Genomic DNA, 22997 nt, shown 5'->3' on the forward strand with positions numbered 1-22997 from the left:
GAATAAAACCTTTCTCCTTAAAATATTCAATATCACTTGGCTGAATTGTGTACACGGAAAACAATACAGAGTTATTGAAAACCTGACTGAAAGCAATAAGATGACTATGTGGGCCTCAAACATGGTTAATGAATATTATTCAGTCTATCAAGGTCAGTTTTCAGCTATCACTAATTTACACCACCAAAATCCAACATTTAGCCTCACAATACATGACATCAAAAGGTGAACATGATGTACAACAGAAATGCAAGGAAAATATGTTCCTGTGAGCACACAGAAAGCAGAGAAATGCTGGTTTCGGTACAAGATTCACAATATGTCAGGGTGTATGTGAAAAACAACACATGGCCGATAATACCCAACCTCGGCCTCTCCGTATAGTCGGCAATTGCTTGTCATGCCATCAATCACTCTTACAATGAAACCTTGTACAACGTTTCCATCAAAACCCGCAAAAAATCACTCAAATGAAAGATTTTACTGAATACACAAACACTGCAGACATCAACAATCATACTCCACAAATAACACATACAAAAGAGACTTCAAAATATAGCATACTCACCCTTATCATGTTCTTAAGGGCCTCTGCCTCTTGCCTAAGTTGATCTAGCTCACTCATGATGTCTGATTATTTTTAAATTTCAAAGAATTATATATAAAAAAAACTGTAAAACAAAAGAGAATCTTGAGTTAGCATATAGTTAAAACGGCAGAGTGATATTGGAACGACCTACAGATGCGATTTCTGGAAGAGAAAGGTGTCATTTCAGAGGAGCGTTTACGACTTGACAGGGTAAAAATCCAAGATGGCCACCACCCAACATAATGAGATTAATATTTTCATAAATTATGAAAATCAATGACAGCCTCCTTAGCAACAGACTGCAAAACAATAAATCACAAACAAATATCCAATCTGAATGAAAGAATTCCATTGTATCACTTTATTTTAGCAAAGCTTTGGGGAAATAGAATCACATGGGCATTCAAATTTTCCAACTGGCTTTTTAAAAACATGTATTGTTGAGCTATTCACTTTCATTTGAGATATGTCCGCATTCAGAAGAGTTAACTTGCTGAAAACAAACATTTTTTGGTAGATTTTATCAAGAAAATATGTCAGAAAGAGACCTTTGGTAACAGCAAATTTGAAGCACTCAATATCAACATGCAAGTTCTAATTCACAAATACACGGAGCAGACTCTGTAAACACTGGAAGGCCTCTTTATCACGTGATCTATGCATGGTCATAATAATAAGGTGAGATACAGTGAAACTAGGTTAATCAATGATCCATGTACAAAGAATTGTATATCCCTTCTTTGTGCCATCCTGTGTAAACAAAATATTTTGGGAGACAAACTCAGAGTATGTTTTGCTTGATATTTACATCTCCTTTGATGTTAAATTCATAATTTAACTCTAGAAAACTACTACACTGCCGTCACAATGGCCTCTTCAAGGGGCAAGCCCAATTTTCTTTTTCATGAAGCAGACGTTGAAAAGGGGTCCATAGAGTGTTCTCCTTTTAAGTTTTACTAATTAGTATTTTAATAACAAAGTTGAACTTGAGCACATTACAGAGTCTGATGGCATTTATAGTATTGACCATGGATATTTTTCACAAAAACTACATGGCAATATACAATCTTTTCAAATGGAGATCAATGACATAAAGAAAATTTTTTAAAAGTAACATTTGTTTTAGTATCCTGGGTACAATCAAGAAAATGTTTAGTTAGGGCTACCCATTACTGTATGCCATGATAGTTACTCTTGAATATAATTACACAAACTCAAGAACACAGATCTATCCTAGTTTGAAACTGAGCAGAATGGTAGATGGTACAGTAGAAGGATGGAAAGAAACTGCTCTCTGCGAAATAAGTCTTTTTCACAAGTTAAAATTTGTCTGAGTACATCTTGTGCCACTGATGACAAGCAGTTCACATGTACAACCCTTACAAACTTGTCTACCCACGTAAATTAAAACTTTCCTGCTGAAACAACATTTTTCATAATTGTTCTATTTCCTCTGAATACCAAAATTTTTTGCCAATCTGTGCAGTCCATTTTCTTCAAAATGCCATGGTGTGGGAGATGAAAAATAGTTTAACCTGTAATTTTAATATAACTTAACTTAAGCAGGTGGGCACAGATTCATGATACATTACTTCTTGTATGTTGAAAGTAAAAGAATAAAAGTTACATCCTACTGTGTAAAGATTGTGACAGTCATTTGTGGGCATGAACATTTTTAGAGTAATGACGGATGAAATTTATAAGAAATAAATTCTTCCTAAACAAATGCCCGAAACTGCTATTTGGGAAGGTTTTACTTTGTGGCAAACTAGATAACTACAAGTAGTGATGAATATGGGATTAGATCACCCCTTGGCTTTAGTGTAAATACTAGTGTTTCCATCCACTACTGATATTCAAAAGAAATATTAACCCTTTCATGACAATAATGATTGTGTTGAATTAACCTATAAAATCTAAACAATATACAGGGCATTACATACAACACAGCTAAGCTGATAGGCATTCCAATGTCACATCAGTAAAGGCAAGGTAGTGCTTTCTTTACTGAAATGTATGGAAATGTTTTCATGTCTTGTTGTTCAGCAAGCCACTCTTTACGCATTCTTTGTAGTAGACAACTGCATATGTCCAGTATGGAACACATTACAGTACACATGAAATATGTAAAATTTGTCAGTGTGGAATGTTTTACAGATTCCATGACCAATATTTGATAGCTATCTGTGAAATCTGATCAGATCAGATATATTGCCACTAGAAATCTATGCAGATTGCACAGTGATTTGAACTAATTACAGTATCTCTTACACTCTGATGTGGAGTTGTCCCTTTCAAACAAATGGTAATGATAGGGAGGACTCACTCAAAAAGTTAATAGATGCAGATAATGACCGACATTTCTTAAATTCATTTTGAAATTCACTTCTTTGCCTCATATTAATTTACATTCAAAGGCTTTACGATATAGGATACAAACGTACTGCATGAACACTGCACTATTTACTGTAGCCAAACAATCCATGTAGCAATCAGTCAAATATGATAAACACTACATCTGTTGCCCTTTTAAGCTTGAGATACACAGTATCTTGCACAATGATCTTTAATTTTAGAGTTGTGTTGAAATGTTAACAAACAGTGTTTTTTCCTTCCAAACAAGGGCAGACATGTATTGCAGGATCGGGCTGCCTCTACCACACATGAAGTTGGGATACTTGTAGTGTAACTTAGAGCAGTCTGCCCCAGACAGTTAATTGTTCATGTAAGCAATATGCTGCATATCTTGCAGGGCAAGAAAAGAAAACATTTCTACACAATGCATCTCCGATGCCAGTGAGTCTAAAAATATAGTAGGTATTTTTAACAAACATCTTGTCACACATTCTTTTTTATTTTCCTAGGGTGGGACTGAAATAAGTGCATGAGTTTTTGTTGCGCCACAGAAAGGCTCACGCTTCAACTTCTGCCAACTGAAGTAAATTATCCGCTTTTTTCCTTAAATCAAAGTTTGATGTGGAAAGCACATGACAAATTAAAACTCAGTGAAAACACATCAACATACTTCAGAAAAAACACTACGGCTCGGGAAAATTACCATTGTTCATTCTTTGGTGGCATCACCACTCTACATCAGCTGGCAACACCAGCAAATAATCAACAGGGGTACAGAGAAAGTCATCTCTCCGTTTGATTTGAACCACACTGAAAAATGTGAAGTGGTTGTAATTGACAAGAGATACAGGACTCAGATCATTAAGCACACTTTGCTATTATTTCAATTTTCGAAAAATACACACATCAAATATCTGCAAGAGAAAACACAGGATGGTCCATCTGTCAGCTGTATTTATTGTGGTGAACACTGCGGTCTACTAATATTTATGAAATGATCATAAATTCTATGGTTCTTGCTTATACACAGCCTCATTCCAGCAATGTCAACATTGTTCAAATTCATATTTGCATAACTGCACACATCATCTGGAACAAGATGACAGTGTGACACAGGTGAAATGTGTATTGGTCAAACTTTCACATATGTCCCAAAGTAGCCATTTCACATTCCAATTTTGTCAGTTTCATTCAGTAAACTATTCCAGTCCTGAAATTCAACATGTCATAATTATGCAAGAGGCTTCATGTGAGCGATAGGATTGTCTAATTGTGAACACAAAACTGTGCCTTGCAAAGACATTGCTAGGATGCTGGCAAAATACCAGAAATGTGGAGTTTACATGTAATGCTAATGCCTTGCTATTGTTTTTATACTAGCCACCTATTGACATCTTTACAACACATTGTAAGACATTACTTGAACAAAGGGAATGACAATACTTCATGGTAATTAAACAATTTACAAAACTTTCCTTTCAACCCCTGAAGTCCCAAACAGAGATCAAATTTCACACATATCTACACTTAGGCTGTGGATGGAAAGTTGATATGACCAGAGATGACCCCACTCCAAACAAAACCTCTCTGGTACAGCAATTCAACCGCTTAACATTTGTAACTGGTTAAAACATCAGATTTTTCTTGTAATAAATTCAATCAAACCTGTCAGCAGAGGTGGCCAAAAAATGGTTACACAATAACTGTATGAGATCTAGACAATGTGGGTTAATTTAAGGAATTTCTTGGAAGAGGATTTATACTTTTGAAATTGAACATTTGAAATCAGCAACAAAGTTAAAGCCCCAACTCCCGTATAAAAGCGCGAGAACCTACGAGAGTGGTCATAATGGTGGGATATTCAAACGTACTCGGTACGTTCTGGACGTCGTCAATAAAAACCGTTAATTTAGAAATCTACCGATTAATTTTTTTCTTGGAAATTGAGGGATATGTGTATAAGTATTTGGAGCACAATATACTTGGTTTCTGACGAAATTAAATTTGAAATGACGTCTGGAACCAGGAAAAGGATAAAATATTTGCCGGTAGTATCGCCGGTATAACGTTCGATGTTCAGTTTGAATCTGCATGATTGACATGACATGCAAATTGCAAATGAGTCATTAGCGATACGTTGTTTACTTGTTACGTACGTAGCGTTGATTGTTCAACGCGTGGAAAAAACACCAAATACTCGGAGCGTACCGAAAGATACAAACGCACACACACTGTGTATAATAAATACATGCAAACACATTTGATTAGGTAGTTCTCTTTTTGGAAAATTTGTTGTTCCTGAAAAGGACCGTTTTCATTTATGTTGGCCTACCTGAGCCGTACATTTTACAGACAGGAAGGCCTATACTGTCATTTATGCCCGACATAAAGTACGTCTGGTATGTTCGGGTCGAGACCACGGACAAGTACCAGCACAAATTCTGGCCTGATCTCTCACTTTGTCTACACTGTCTGTATATCTTCTGTCTTCTTTTCAAATTTCAAGTTTTACCCTCGAGTCAACGTACTGTTGAAAGCGCAATTATCGCAATGCGATATGCGTAACTATCGCTTACGCTTAGCTGTTTCCAAAAGTGATATACATTTTCTTTCCCGATCTAAAGTCGTGCATGCCTATGTAACACAAAACAAGTAGCCTCCGGAATCCAATGTGCTGACAAAACCGGGATTTTTTTTGACGCCTGCTATCGCCTTCTGCATATTCGGTCGTCACTGCTGGGTCACTTATGCTGATCAGACGTCGAGTTGACAAACGTCGCGCCGGCGGCAGCTGAGGTCACGGTACCAGTCAGTCCCATAAGTTGCACTCAAATGTCCATGCTCGATCCCCATCACAGCTAGCTCCAATTCATTCCTGGCAAAGAAATTCCCGAAGCTACCTCTAGTGCTCATCAGTGACCGCTATCTTCAAAAGCCAGTTGACATAGTGTGATTAGTAGTCTGACTCTGACTACCACGCGTTTGTAATGAACTAGTATCGCGACTGCGTGGAGAGTGTAGAAGTGCAAGTGCACTCGATTTTGGCGGGATCGTTCAAAGTAGCGAAATACTAGAACTCACCATTTTATAAGGAGGGATGAATATTGAAATGAATACTCCGAGAGATCATGCGATCACTTTATTCTGATTTTATTTTAGGTGATTAAATATTAACAGGTTTGATTTCTAAAATAAGTATTTTTCAGAAGCTTTTTGAAATAATCACAAGACAACAAATCGACACCACATTTCATTTCGGTCACCATAAAACTTGTAATCGAAGCCGGGGGAATAGTCGTCGGTACCCTCCCATCCGCAACAGCGCCGAGTTCATGAGACAACGAAATTTTGAAAAGGAAACTACAACTACCATCCAAGAACTGTGGAAAACTACGTTTTATAATGGAGACACAGCCCTGCCTCGCTAAACTAAGGTCGAATAAGGAAAGGATTGTTTGTAAGACAAAAGCTCTACAAAATTTGGTAGACGACTCGGCCGTTGAGCATTGTGGTAAATGTCCAACGTCGTCCATTGAAATAACCACACTCGATAAATTTGGACATCTAGTAGGCGAATTTGCTGTTCTTTCAGAACTGTTTTGATTTTTTCCCGTTCTTTCCTGAAATGCGGCATTTCTAGGACGGCGTTTGGACAAAATGGTGCTTCATTTATATCAAGGCAAATACGACTCTGCAATCAAGACTTCCTGCAAGAGTGATGTACACTATGACTGACTGAGCCGAGGAAAACTCCGATAATAGATCCCGTGGCAGAAAAAACTGCTCGTTGGATTTCTGCGTCGTTTACCCGTATACAAAGATGCGGATAGCTATTGCCACTGCCATGATATACATTATGTTGAATCATTCAAAAACGCGCAGAATACAATGACAAACGCTTCGTTTTCAGACGAGAAACATATAAATACCATAACGCATGAGATCTAAGGAGTGTTGATCGATCGCCTGGCAACGTCATCACGGTTTGTACAAATCCGAGGCGACAACCTCTGCTCCAGTAAGACTTCGAAAAAGTCTATGTTCAAGACAAACCTATGGGGAAAATGAGTGGATGTATCGTATGGAAAGTAAACCGTAAAATTGGGTGAAAATAGTATACGTACAGTCACCGTGCAGTCAATGTTTACATTATGTGGCGTGCACGTTCTATTTTTGGAGGTGTTCAACCAGCTGTTTTAATTTGCTACTTTTTGTTCACAAAGATACCATATTAGTTATGTTTTGCTCCGCCCATTTTTATCGATTTTTCTCGGTAGGGCCCTACCGAGAGTTGCCGGTTTAAGTGTTGTAGTAAACTGCTGATCTGGAAGAGGGCTGTCTCTGAGAATTATTGTGGCAGGCCTTAATGATAGCCTATACAGTAGCAATGTGTGTTCACTGTTATCAATAGCCCAATATAAGGCCTTCACATCATGTAGAAACTTACGAATCGGTGCTGACCCTTATGCTGACCCTTACGTCTGTGACATTTTGTTGATAAAATTTTAACTTTGATAAACAATGCTTGGAGAAATTTTGAGTTCAGTCAATAAATAAATAAGTCTGCAGAATTCTACAACTCATTGATCTAAATGTTGACTAAATTTCAACTGTATTGGACGAGACCATGTGAATGTCAGACTGTGGTAGCTAATTCATTCCACATATCAACAAGCTACAATGTGAAACCAGGTCCTTTTTAAGGTATTTTCTGCAAAACTTTCTGAAAGTCATTTCAAGTGAGAAAGAAGGATGAAAATTATTGGACAGAGATTCTGATACTGTAAAACGGCAAGGACTTTTGTCCTTCATTTGCACTTTATTTATTTGCTAATTAATTCATTTTACATATTTATTTCTCTATTAAATTTGCATTTACTGTGAGAGGAATAAAGCAGACATATATCAGAAAAGACCTCTTTGATTGTCATTTGTAAAACCAACAAGCTGAATGCTATCAGTGTGACAGCATTACTGAATCATCAGGGCACAAGTTTTTCTGGTAGCCCACTTACAAATGTAAGATTTACCAGTCAGGTGGATCGTGTCATAATAACAGTCTCTTTAGAATGGACTGCCTTAGAAGATGCTAGATGATAGAATCTTATGGCAATGATCGAGAACATTGGTTTTGGAACAAAAATTTAGAGACTTGCCCTTATCAGAACATGTACACACTGCATCACAAGTCTTGTGGTATGATTATATGGACTGCATCCCATCAGATTTTTCTTGGCCGAGTGGATTCACACTGAATTGCAATATAGCCAATGGAGAAAGGAGGCCATATTGCTTCCATGACAATAACCATGTATTTTGGGAAATGAGAATGCAGTACCTTTTCAATATGTCAGTACAGTGTTTCTTGTTGAGGGTGACAGAACCAAGTTAATTTTACTTGGATTATCAAGTCAAGTTACAAAGTTCCCCCACCTAGGAACAACAGAAATGAAACATATCCTCAAACTGTTGAACTATGTACACATACCTTAGCAAAACACTAAGCTAACAAGAGAAGAAAGAAGAAGGGAATGTGGACAGAAGTGGGGAGGAAGTCATTTCAGGTGGCAAGAAGAAAGTCGGGAAGCCATCATTACAGGTGTACAACAAATCTACTGGATGGTAAACAAGATATCCTGGTGCACAAATATCAAACTCTAAGTGATCAGTCACAAAGATGGTTAGAATAAGATGTGAAAATGAGTGTGCTATCTTGATGCACAAGTAAATGCTAGTCCCGGCAAGTACCCTTTGACAAGGTCATTGATACAGTTTTCCATCATTACTATCATAAGTTTTGTTATCAATGTGAGTGTATGAAATACACAAAACGTCCTCTGAAACAGACTTTGCAAGATTGTCAATAAACTCACATTTGTAATCAGAGAAACTGAACAATGTAGAAAGCAAGAGTGGCCAGTAGATTATGCCAAGCCTCACACACTAAATTTTTGTAGTGAAAGGTTCATTAGTATGTCATTATGCAAATGTATCACATTCATTGACACCTGCACTGGAGTCTTCTCCAACCATCTTGTACCCTGAGATAATCCAAACACAACAAATACATTTCATTGTGATGTAAATTTCCTTTACTTCCAGAATTGACCGGACAAAATCTGAGCCAATGTGCATCAACTTGGAAGATTAAATCTGATTGGTAGATTTTAGTGATTTACAGCAACCTAAGGAGTCTGATTCATGGTTCAGAATGATTCAATAACAACAATGCCATTGGACCAATCAATAAGCTACCATCTTCCAACAATGTGTATATTGCCAAGACAACCTAACACCAGTTTCTCTCACGGTGTGTGTCTTAAAAAAAGAAAGAAGTCCAAATTAAGATCTTTACATGTAATCGAGCAAAACAATGACAATGACACTATGATGTTAGCATTGTCACAAATAATGTACCTTAAAACACCCTGTCGCCTTATCATTCAGATTCCTGTTCCATTACCCTCCCCCTCATATTGTGTATAGAACAGACTTGAGTAGCCGACCTTAAAGTTTGCAAATCTTTGTTACACCTAGCGTAAGCAATATATAAGCGATGATCTCTTTACAAAATACCAATCAATAAACAATTTTTCAAGATGGAAATGTTTCACTGGTAGCTAAGGTTAGCCAATTGTTAAGTTTTAAATATTGTTTGTATTGACAGTGTTTAAATGATGTTGTTCAAAGGATTTCAGAAATGATAATGAATGACTTTGGCCCACTGGGTAAACTTGGCAATTTGTGACATGGATTAATGACATCATTATCATCATTTTTTGTATCATCACCTGTATTTGCAAGGCTGACTGATAGCTCTCGTAGAATCTACTTCAACTCATAGCCTTGCATACTACGAATGTTCTGATACAATGTAATATGTTGTCTGCCAGCAGACATGATGTGGACATAGCTCTGAAAAATCCCTTCACCTCAACCATCATACAATCTTGTACCTTATATCTTTTCTCACAATTTATTTCTTTCAAAATGGAAAATATTCTGCCATGGCCACAATGAAACTACACATAACTTGCTGCATGAATGCATTTACAGGTTTTCTTTATTACCTTTGATATGAGTTTGAACAGATAAATATGTCTTCAATAAATGCCCATATCATTTTAAACAATAGCCTTACACTAGCGATAAAACTTCCTACAGCCATTCTTGTTGACCGTGGACCACTTATATGGTGTACTAATACATGTAGTTATTTGTTATGGCAGAATGCACCTCAATGGCACATTTGGACTCAGATCTTTACAATACTTCCTGATCTATCTCTTGTATGGGCTCATTTTACAGTAAAGTTCTAGAAGTAAATACAAGTTTTCATATTTTTATTTCGTGAAATTGAAAAATTTATTTCTTCCAATAAAGATAGAGCTGGTGGCCATTCTGAATATCAAATCCCTGTAAAGTTTCATTAATTTATTTAACCCTTTCACCCCAATTCCCTCTCTATAGGTACGACTTTACAATAGAAAACAATAGGATTGGTGAAAGGTTAAATGTAGTACCAAAATTTGCATGGAGACCCTCTATTTTCATTCTGGATTTTGAAAATGGTTGAAAGTTTCCTTGGCACGAACTCAAGCAAAATTTCGAGGCAAATACTGTCTTCATACATAAATCCATAGCTTCCTTGCAGGTCTATCTAGTGAGTCAAGTATTTCTTTCGGGTTTTAATTATAATCACATAGTACTACAGAGCACTAGGGCATAGTATAGTGTGCCTTTTTTAAAGCCATTATTTCAGTACTGTTAATAAAAGATAGATGCAAGCTTGCCAGGAAAAATTGAAAGCTTGAAATCTATAGGGTATTTATGTATACATTATTATCCTACCCATTTACATTTGAGTGCCACTAACTACTATCATTGTGTGAGGACATAAATCTGGAATAATTTGTGTAAGTGCATCACTGCATGGAATATCACTGTATGGCAGTGATCAACTTTGTGTACGTTCAATTCTGGCCTTAGCCCTATTTACTTGTTTTCAATTCAATGCAAAAAAAAACGGACTACCTGTTAAGCTTATATGAAATATTGCACAATAATATACAACAACTACTGCTGCTGCTGCTACTACATTCACCAAACCGATCATCCAGTTGACATACCAGATTTTTGTCACAGAACAGTTAAAAGAAGTTGTGTTGACCAAAGTGACCACAGAGGTAGCATTACTCTGCCAGCAGCATTGAACTTTACGAAACATTTCCTCAAATTTTTGTTTTAAAACTGCCTTACAACAGCATTCCTTCTTTGAGTGGCCTGCAATACAGTAATCACTGCTTCTACATTGAAATATCAACTACATTACAATACAATATTGGTGAAAGGCATATCTCATTCAATGTCACACATTCAGTTCCAAGAAATTAAAATTTTGTTAATGATGTTTCAAAGAATTCTTACCAATGGTATTTATCAAGAATATTTAATATCATGCAGAAGATTGTGTTTCAAAGAATTCTCAGAATTTATCAAGCATTAAGTATATCCAATGTCATGATTTTTTACAAAGGGTAGAACATGCAGGGATCCTTCCAGTTTTTGGTTCATACCTATTACAGTAATAATATGAAACTGTTGATCCACAAACAAAAAGGGGATTTCTAAAATACAATGTGTAAATTAATACTAACCATCATGAACAGTTGTCTTCAACATTTTGGGGAGGTACACAACAATATCAGAAAGGTTCAACAAACCATCTACAAGATTTCACATTTCTCCAACTACTTTGAGCATGCTTTTTATCTGCAAAATCGCCCTTTTTATTGAGTGACCACATTCAGTGCCAATTTTGCTGAACTGAAAAACATTCAAGCAAGTTTCCTTACGTCTTTGATTACATGTATATTGTAAACCTCCTTGAAGTTGAGAACATCATGGGGTGCGTAGGGAGTATTTTTTCTGATACAAATATATTGCTTCATCGAAACCATAGATTGCCACATGCACTCCCACTTTACCCAATATGTCTAGGTGTAGGTTGAACAAAGTCATAGCCATCTACTCCAGTCTACCTACTAAAATGGTGGCCAACATACAACAGCAAGACATCTTGACAATTGTATAAAGATGCTATGTAGACACCATTGGTATTATATCACTTCAACCAGGATTCTACCATATCCCTTTACCTGCCAAGTTCATATTTCACTATCAGGTCAAGTTGGTTAATACTAGTGAAGCAAAACATGTCCCTTTTGCTGCATTTTGACAAAGACTTGAAGATTTGAAGGTCCCTGAAGACAGAGATATTGTAAACACAGAGGTCGCGGTAAAATATTTTGTTGTGCGGATTTTTTATGCGTTCAATGAAAAAATTGCGTCAAAATCATTTGACTGTGCGTCAAAAGCATGTTTACTTCAATTAACAGAACAATGTAGCCACAAGAACGTAACTAAACATTACCGGATACAACTTGAATCATTTTCCAGTCAACGATGAGCATCCCATTACATGTACACATCAATTTTGTAACAATGTGATCAAAAGAATGATGATCAAACTCAACGATAAATGTTCAATAATAAACGCCCCAAAATACAACACTGGGGTCAGACACCATTACAAAGTCATGGATTTGATGTCAGAAAAACGGTGGGTAATCAAAATCTTTCTGTTTTTGTTTAAATTCTTTTATGGATCGATCAAGTTGCTCTGTAAAAATTCCGATTGTGTCACTGGCATTGAACCAGAGTGAACACACCAGCACTATGGCTGAACATATGCAAAAACTACAGTTTACAGTTTCCGGACAATCGTCTCTCGAACGTTATTGTCATGTTGTTGTTATATAATTATTTCTTTCTGTTCTTTGCATTAAACGCTGTGACGGCACGATCTATATCAAAGTCAGGTAGCTCGGGCCCGTGTATCGAAATCAGCATCAAAGTGTCAACGTGTTTGTCCGTTAGTCGACTGCGCCGGGCTGTCTTGATTCTGTACTGTGTACTAAAACCTCGCTCACATGGCACGCTGGACATCGGCAAAACTAATGCCAAAGTTGCCAAAACCTTGAACTCTGAAAAAATGTCCGCGTAATCTTCAATGAGGACACCACAAGCTTCTTCAAATGTACGAACGCCGTGACCCGCCAGGGAACGTTTTACCGTCACGAACTGTTCACGTAAATCATCCCCGTTTACAATGGGTGGGACCTCCACGTTGTCATCGTTGCGTCTTGGTGTACCATAGAAATCAGCCAGCACTTCCATTTAAGCCATAGCGTAATCATTCAGGTTTTCAGCGGGGTATTTATGTACATTTAGAACCCTGTCTAAACAGCTGAGTATGTGAAGATCTTGGTCGGGAAATCGCTCATGGAGACTTGCTATTAGATGATCAATGAACCCACGGCGAACCCCGTTATAGGCATTGACATTGACATCTGACGCATACGTGAGTCGGTGCCCTCTGAAGTGACGATCGGTCTGTCGAAACTCCAGTTCAAATTGCTGCTCTTTCACACCAGACATACCATTACGTCGCAACTCAGCTAGACTGGCAATCGTAGCACTGACCACGGGTTTCACCACCGACAAATTCACGTTCTCGCGTTGAAACACTAAATTCAGTCGATCCATTACAGGAAGTACGTTGGACAAAGTATGGGTTAAAGCTACGAAAGAGAACTGCTTTATCTGTCGTAGAATTCCATCAGCAGTTGGGTTATTGCGCGCGTCTTCGTCTAACTCCATTATCAATGCTGGCCAGTTACATTCGATGGCTTTTACTGCCCTTAACAGTGACAACCAACGTACGGAGCAAGGTTGTTTTAGACTTAAAAAGTCTGCGTTATCCAAGGCCCTGTTCAGTTCCCGTAGACGCTCATATCGGGAGGCCGAATATTCAAAGTAGCTGTAGATGGAGTTGACAGTACGCCTGTAGTTAGCTACTGGTTCAATCCCCTTGGTTGCGTCTGAAGATGCCAATGCGACTCTGTGTGCAGCGCAATGGATTTGCGTCAAAAACGGGTTCACTCGCTGCATACGAACACCAACGCCATTGTGCTGTCCAGTCATAACAGATGCTCCGTCAGAGCCAAGGCCGATGACCTTGGCAGTATCGATATTCATTTTCTCAAGCTGAGAAAATATCGCGGCTGTCACAGTCTCTGCATTGCCAGCGGTGATTGTGATGTTTCCTGCAAATATATTCTTTGGTTTGCCATTTTTGATGATTCTTAGAAACATGATCAGTTTCTTGTCAATGGTGATGTTCACTGTCTCATCGACTATTACAGATATTAGAGGACTGGCTTCAATTTCCTCATACAGATCTTCATTGATAACTTGGGCGATTGCCTGCTGCATTTCTTCTATGCTGCTATGATGTTTGTAGGTCGGGACATCGCAAAGGGCTTTACATTCATTTTGTTGATTAAGTTCGATCAGTGACGAAAAAACAGAGTCGGGCATTTCATTTTTCGCCATGGTATACACGATACGCATCATTGCAGTGTGAGAGTCCACTTTCTTGGCAGAGTTTTCCGATAAGACGCACTGCATGCGTGATTTCAGAGGTTTGTTTTTGACAGCAGTTCTGTGTTCTTCCGTATCTCGGTGTCACTTCAAAGCCGATATCTGGAGATCGCCGCATCCGTAAAGACTGGTGAATGTGTTTTTCATTCCACCACTGTGACATACTGTACAAAACATTCTGTCGACTTCGTGACCGCCTAATGACAACCTTTGCTTTTCCAACCACTGAAACTCATTTTCCCATTCAGGGCGGTATTTTCTTACTGTTACGATCTTGGCTCTTTTCTTTGGGGAGTCGTTTGTTGTCAAACCCTCTCGACTTTCGGCAAGCTTATCTACGGCCGTTTCATCAGCAGTGGCACTGGCAGAATCTGGGCCTGTAAACTCATTATTTTTGACTGACCTTGTTATTTCACTCCCACCTGCTGCAGTAGCTAGCGTATCACTATTTGCATTCGTTCCAGTGGCGGGTGTTCGAGTGAAGTGATAAGACAGTAAACTTGGTTGTGTTTTTTTCGGCATCGTGCAATTACCGTCTCAACAAACATCGAAAATATTATGAGGCAATTTGTGTACGGTTAATGGAAATTTTGAAATGTTGCAATCTTTATTTCCTTTCGAATCGTTCTTCGTAAAATTGATACATTTTGACTCAGCTGAGAAGACCAAGCATGCTGAGCCCTCATGATTGATTTATACACCCTTCCAACGCGCGCGGTGCATTGATATGCTAATAGCGCTGTTCACGGTTACAGGTGTGTTACTAAATATAGCTGTACGCGCGCGACATCGGACACGCAGCTTGAAATGCGGACAAATTTTATCAATGTTGCATGCGTGGCTGTTTTTGCAGCTTGTACTGTGAGTCGTGAATATGTTTTTTAGTATTCACTGTTACACTAGCAGTCGCCCCCTGAGATGTATTTTCGTCGTTCTTGCATGCGTAATTTTCAAAAGCGTAATCTAAAAATGCGGACAAATATTTATTTTTGCATATTAATGAGAGAACAGTGACGTAAACTCTGAACGGCCCTATTTGTGAAAGAAAGAAAGCAACAAGCTCGACTAGCGATTGTGCTGTGTACTGTTTTTTAGGTCGCTGCTCTGTTGCGTGAGCTGACGACATCGCGACACAGGTTGTGGAAGCACTGAACGATATTTCCTACGCGTCATCATTTACGCACGACATTTCATTTTTGCGTAAAAAAAAATATTTTTGCGTCAAATACGCATGTTTTTTGCGGAAACGCGACCTCTGAAACATGATTTTTACAGACTAAAGCTGCTATAACATACCAAGCCAAGTGGGTGAAAGTACATATGGTTTTGGCTCAATACCACTTTTTACTGACTTGGCAGATGGGGAGGAATACTGTCTGGCTGGTAAAGGGATATACATGCTTGTAACATGAAATGCAGCATTATAAATCACACCAAGAAGTTTAGTTCAGTTATCAAGTATTTGAAGTTTGCACAATTTATACATCAGGACAGGGACTGGCACACCATTCACCAAAAGGTGTGATATTGTAAAGACACATGCCAGGAGGGAACAAGCTAAAGAGGGTACAAAATTAAATGAACACAAGATTTAGCCTTGGGAATATTGGGAAAGGTATTGACAAAGGGGTAAAAGTCACTGAAGTGTGATCAACATTCAATGAGCAGCAATTGTACAGGGCACACACAATCTCCATCATATCTGTGACAAATGGGTCAACAAATCTAAGGTCATCAAAGTTCAGATCATCGATGACAAAAAACCCTGAAAATCATCACTACATCTCATCAATCAGCAACATGCGAGAATTTTACAATTTTTATACAATTGTGTACATGTATTTGGTAAACAACAACAGTCTTTGGTAACAACCAATGTGGCATGGGATAAACAGTTTTTAGCAACCCAACAACAGTTAACAATATGAAGACACATGATTGTCTGGGTAATTTCAGCTCTCAGTTGTAGTGTGTGAAAATGGATAAAGTAACAAGAAGTGAACTTTGCCTGATAAGTAAATTATCGAAAAGGTATGCATTACTGAAATAGGCAGAAACATGAAAGGAATTACAGAAACTTGGTTTTCAAATATGTTTTGAAAAGTAACCAGTAATTGCTGTTAAAACAATTAATTGAATTGAAAATAAGTAAAATAAAAGATATCCATGAATTTACAGTTTCATTTAAATGTTTCTTCTTTTAATCACGAAAACTTGCTGTACAACTGAAAATTTCCAAATTTAGTGGCAGAGGTCAAATTTTCAGCACCTTTTTTGTAAAAACTCACTGTTTGTGATTAAGACATAAAAGCCTGTCTATACACAATCTAGCTTGTGTCAAAAAGACTTGCACAAGATGCCTGTATGGGGAAGTACTTCCTTCACTCTCTTTGTTTGTACAATTTCTTTTCAATTGGTCATGAACAAAACAAGCTACCATTTATAATGTATTTTACAATGCTTGATGTAACCATAACCAACAGCTAGGTGTTCTTATTTCCAATATTCTGCTATTTCAGAAGTGCAAGCAAAAATAACAATGTGTACAAATTAAATCAAAACTTTCATGTTCAACTTTCTATACAACAATGCTCACATTGATAATGAGAGGTAACAAAAGACACTTAGATCCTAGAGGATTTGCTTTGAGACATTGTCATCACAGATTGCACATATTTCAGATGTTCAGAAAGCAGTATATCAAGTATCTGTTTACATTAACAAGTGTTGTTTTCATATTCCATACCAGCTCGTATTGTTTATCCAGTCACTGTAGCTACTACGTTGATGTGAAGAGTATACCATATTGGGACCATGTGAAATGACAGAATAATTGATACTTGAAACACTCAGCATGGTGTGAGTCTGTCCACATAGGTTGAGTCGAGGTTTCAAATGAACATCAAAAGAATTCAGCAAAGGTAGAAACATTTAGTTGTAGTTCAGACAGACAATAAACAGGAGGTTGATCAGGTCCCTCCTCCACACAGCACAAACCATGGGACCACACAGCAGAGAGTAAAGATTGGCTAATAAGAATACAGTAGAGGTCAATGTGCCCTCAAACTTTCAAGATTTCTGATTTTTTGTGAATTTCTTCAGATTTCCTAAAGTGAGCAATACCGTATATTATATGATGCTTGTTGACATTCAGTATATTACATAGCTTTAGTCCTTTGTGCTTCTTAGAAAGTTGTGCTAAGTCAATTTGCTCAGACAGAACACTGATAACAAACCTGCCCCTTTAAATATACATTATTTTGCCAACAACAACAACAACAACACATGTATGAGTCCATGGTTCATCAAACCAGCCTCTGATACTCACATGGAGAGAGAGGTGCTGTAAAATAGGTCAATTTGGGATACACTAAATCTCATCTGTTGTGGGGGAAAATGCAGCTGAAGATTTTCACCAATGAAAGCATTTAGTCGTCATAACTTTCACAGTTGACAGAATATTGTATGGATGAAAAGTAACGGAAGAAAACCAATTTGATGACCTAATTCTACTACACATGGCAAAATATCTCCCTTTTAAAATATACAACCTGGTAACTGCTACACATCCTCACCACAATTCCGAAGTCTACGCTCTGTCTGTTAACTAGGGTCAAATCTGGATATGCCATGAATAATGACCTGACTTTGCTGGTTCATTATTTTTATGAGTCATACAAATGTCACCACAATCTGAACAATAAGATATTGAACAATGCCTACCTCAGTAGCTGAACCTGAATGCCACAAGTAGTGATTAATTTCAACTTAGTTCACAAAAAAATCAAATATCAAAAAAAATCATACTTCCCTGTATCATTTTTTTTTCTATGAGCAGTACAAGGAGAGAGAAGGGAAATATTGCATGTGGGCTGATCTCCTGGCGAAGCCCTAGTTTTGGTTGTTTGGCAACATGACATCAAAGGTACTGCATGCCCCTCCCACTTTATTCATAGCAACACACATACAGGCATGATTCTAAATGCTCACCCCTAGAAATGCTATGATACACAGCTAACCTACTTTTTACATATCCTTTTGTGTATTAGACTTCACATGTCAATTCTAAGGATTTGACGAATGACCCATATTCTGGTATGTTAGGATACCATGGTCACTTGCACACAATAATTCTCAGACCACAGTCCGAGCATAACAGAACAATTACAGTGATTGGGCACATTTCAGGCTAAATAAACATTGAATGTCCTCTTGGGTTTACTTCAACTATAATGAGTACAAATAAACCATTAGACCACAACACATGGTGGGCCTAGAATTCATGAAACGTATCCCCCAATATTCAGTTATCCTTACACAACCGATTGAATTCATTATGCAGTGTCGTGTGAAACTATTGTTTCATATGTTGTTCATGTTATGTAATTACTTACATTGAAACATTTTGGTTCAGAATGTGTTAACTTACAAAATATAAAGAAAACGCATACACTTTCTACTGATTCAGTGATTTGACATGTACTACTACTATACACGCTGTATCTACAAACTTGGTACTGTGTCTACGTCTCTCAATTTTTTCCCGTGGAAGCACATAGCCTCTTCTCCCCTACATAGTTGTACCACAAATTTATGGATGATTCGCTATCAGTGTCGTTCGAATCTCCTGACAAAAATAAGTTATCTCGGGCCGTCTGGGAGCTCTACATCGAAAATACCTGAAAGTAAATCATTATGCAGGGGCAGCCATCTTGGAAATACAGCAAAGCCTTACCACCGTTGTTCAGCAACATCTTCACGAACTATTACATTGGAGGTGATCGGTAAGCCGGTCACACAAAATAAAATTTGCAACTTAAAATTTTGTCTTCATCGGTTATACAAATCGGTGAATAAGTGAGCACAATGGTCTGACATCTATTTAATTTTCAAGTAGTCGAGAACGTCGCTGCATCCATCATGGCGGACACGTTATTTTCCACCATTTTTCGCGAATATTTTTGACGATAAAATTTAAGAAAAACATCACTTACCCATATGCAACGTGATTTTTTGAGTTACAGACAAGTTTGTAATATTTTTTCCGAATTTGCAATAAAAATTCAGAATGAAAAAGTTGAGAAATACGACAGAACGATCGAAATACATTTCACCAAATTATTATTGTATTTTTTATGCAGACATCTCGATAGCTACAGTAACATAGAGTTGATGGAGGTGCTGTCATTTGACGTCTGTGACACAAGCGGGTACGGTGCACAAAAATCTGAAAAGGTTATTAACATACACCTGAATACATCAAAAATCACATGCACTAACAATTACAAACACTGATCATGCAATACTGACCTGCAATTTTTTCGAAATAAATATGAATGCAACCAGAGTCGAAAGCTATGCCTTTCGACGCTTCATTCAAATGTCGGCCTACGGATGCCGGCGACGTACGACTACAAATCCACAAATTATATTTATATTGCAAGGAAAAATGGTATAAAACGTCGATGAAACAAAAGCTTACTTACTCTACTACAAACTGGTGGTGGGAAACACCCGATGGATCGCCTGTAAAATCAAGTAAACGTTCCTCAAATCGTTGATATCAGGCTACAATTATTATTTTCTTTTCTCTTCGCTCCGAGGGTGCGGTGCCCCTGTGTTGAATGTCGGGAAACCCCAAAGAGCTGAAATGGACGCATGCGCAACCTGTAAACGTGACGTCACATACTAAATTATTAATTCAGTCCTGATCCGTGACGTCATGATAATGTTTCGTTCAAAGCAACTTGTTTATGATTTGAATAGTCTATCTTCGTGAAAACTTGCAAAAATCAAAGAAGAATCAGAAAAAGTAAAGTGACGTAAATGTAACGATGAGAACATTTCTTATCAACGATTCACCTTCAATTCCGACAATCGCCATCGTCGCATCTGAGGCGCTTTCATTCATCAAACCACGGTCATTCCACGAAAGTGATCGTGATCAAACTGAGCGATTCAGGCACACACCAATTCGATAAATTGGTGACTCAGTAGTTGTAAAAATATTTCCTATTAAAATCAAATTTGATTTATTAAGTTCCTGACACCCTAGTTTATCACATATAAGTAAAGAAGTCCACGTTTTCTGCTCTACTCTTCAGGTTTGGAGCATAGTCTGATATGGACTGTACGGAAAACTACACATACTGTGGCCCATGGTCGCTCAATTGAGGAGCGACCCTCAAGAGACGAAAAAGTCGGGCCGTAAACATGACAAACAATAAAGTCCCTATCAAAAATCAGAGCTAAGGACCTTGCACAGTATCTCTAGGACAGAGTTGTCGTTCCGGATTATCACTCTACTTGTATAGACACGCATTCAGTGTTTTTGTATTATACCCCATCAGCTACCTTGGTACATAAGCTTATGAATTTGGCATATTCAGTTTAGAGTTGTACATGCATTTTATGGCAGAAGTCGACCGATCTTTTCTAGTGTCTTCTGAAAAATATTCTTAAAAGTGACCTGTCACCAATTTCTTGTAATAATCCCAGGAACAGTTTTGCTGTCACTATGGACAAAAGTAATGAATCCAAACAGCCCTAGATTATCTTCCGTGACGAATACTCTCGTTCTCCGCTCGGGTTAATGTGTATCACAATTAGGGTGACGTGACGCCAACTTTGTCTTAAACGAAGTGTCAAAATTCAGACGTGATTGACAATGTAAGTGTTTAGTGGTAAGGAAATGTGAACTGTTGCCATGTTGGGGTAAAATGCAAATCCCAGAAACAAAGAGCAGACCTGCAACTTTCGTTCGCCTTCTTTCAACTTGATACACTGGCAAATAGTTTCTAGAAGTATGCATTGGTTGATTGAGTAACAGCATACACTTTCACCAGTGCTCACCAGTTTTAAAGATTAACGATGATGATGATGATGATGATGATGATGATGATGATGATGATGTTGTTGTTGTTGTTCAAAAAAAGAAGATGTTGTCTGTCTATGACACTTCAAATGGTATTGTGTACCCTAGACTTTGGAAATGCTTGTCTGCCACACAATACAAGTTCTTTGTGATGTTACTCGTAATGCGAACTGTCTTCAAATTTTATTACTATTTAGTTCAAATTAGACAAATCACCCCATTCAAAAATAATATCAACATTTCAATCGGGCCGACTGCTGAGTTTATATCAAATATAGTGTACATTATACTTCTCAAATGTGGCGAACTTTATTCGAATGCGAACATCGTGATGACCTCCAACAACAATCCTGTACGTCCATACAGTGTCCGCCGTGGAAACACACTCAAAACTTTACTCGTGAACTGATCTTAATTGTTTTTGTTTTGTGAAACTTAAATATTTGAATTTTCGAAGACAGTTAAACAGCAAATAACGTCTTTTTTCAGTTTTATTAACGATCCAGTACCTGTCTTATTTGTTCTTCTAGAGAATAGTTTCTCAATGCAAACTTATAAGTCTTAACTCATTTTCGGGACGCTTGTCACCTTAAAGAATGGTTTAAAATGCTTTCTGCAATTTTATGGTTATTAGGTCAAAGTGTTTCTTTTGGTGTTAGTAAGACAGCATGTCACATACTGCGAAACGAAGGAAGTTATATTAAATTCAAGTTTTGTTTGTTAGACTTTGTTATCATATAAGGGGGAACAGACGTAAGGGTATCAAGGCGGTGAAATGAGCGGGTTACATATCATAATAATTATGTAATTGTGTCAATAATTGTGGTGATGTCCTTTCAGCATCACTTTTGTCCATTAATTAATTTAAAGTGGCATAAGCCAATCCAGCTGACAAGTATAACGTTGTACTGGTACATTATCCGTCTCTGATGTGTACATTACAAACTAAACAAACCCGCACCTGTAATTAAACCATGCAAAGACAGATACGGACCATCATTTCTGTTTTACCACCGTCCAAGGCCGAGAGGTCTTGATACTGCCTTTTTGCTAAGAGTAATTATGAAATTTGCACCATATAGCTTTGAATCAAACAGTGGTCGACTTTAAAGTTGACGATGATCACCTCGAAAAACATATAGGTAAAGAATTAACGCATATAGCTGGAAAATGTTGCACAAATTTATAGTGCAATAAATTGAAACGATGCCATCGACATTTGCTATTAAGATTGTGAGTTGTATGGTCCGAGTATACATTACCATAGTTATATGTAAATTGGTCTTTCGAATTTAGAAAGATGCCAAAGGGACAGAGAAATATAGACAGAGAGAAGAAAAACAAATTTAAAAGGGTCACATCGTTCAAATATTATATTTATGAACGTGGCAAAATGGCTTGGTTCAATAATACTGTCATAATGTAGAAAGAAAATAGATTTTACCACGTCATTTATACAGAATTCTATATCATCAGTCGATCTTTTCTCGAGAAAGACACAAAAGAGGAAGGTTCAAAGTGGAAGAAGCAACACTTGCCAAAGATGAAGCTTTTGGTCATGTAAATTGTCAAAGTTGCTGTAACCTCGAAGCTGCAAATATTTGGTCAGGGTAAGACGATCGCCGAGGGCGCTTTTCGCTCGCTTGTTTTACATGTAAGAGTGTGATCTGGAAT

The 22997-nt window shown here is 37.6% G+C and overlaps 2 protein-coding genes across 2 annotated transcripts in view; both read right to left on the reverse strand.

Annotated features, from left to right (window-relative positions):
- LOC139136760 (guanine nucleotide-binding protein G(I)/G(S)/G(T) subunit beta-1) overlaps window positions 1–20102 on the reverse strand; it is a 36218-nt gene extending 16116 nt beyond the window's left edge. Inside the window, exons 1-2 of the mRNA XM_070704585.1 lie at window positions 19936–20102; window positions 569–671 (exon numbers count right to left, since the gene is read on the reverse strand). Coding sequence (XP_070560686.1) covers window positions 569–625 — 57 coding nt within the window. The 5' untranslated portion in view covers window positions 626–671; window positions 19936–20102. The remainder of the gene's footprint in view (window positions 1–568; window positions 672–19935) is intronic.
- Window positions 13184–14401, reverse strand: LOC139137809 (uncharacterized protein C17orf113-like). The gene has a single exon (XM_070706078.1). It carries the CDS (start codon window positions 14399–14401, stop codon window positions 13184–13186), a length of 1218 nt encoding a protein of 405 aa, XP_070562179.1.
- Window positions 20103–22997: the final 2895 nt, after the last annotated feature.

Source organism: Ptychodera flava, chromosome 7 (genome assembly GCF_041260155.1).
Source record: "Ptychodera flava strain L36383 chromosome 7, AS_Pfla_20210202, whole genome shotgun sequence".
NCBI classification, from domain to species: domain Eukaryota; kingdom Metazoa; phylum Hemichordata; class Enteropneusta; family Ptychoderidae; genus Ptychodera; species Ptychodera flava.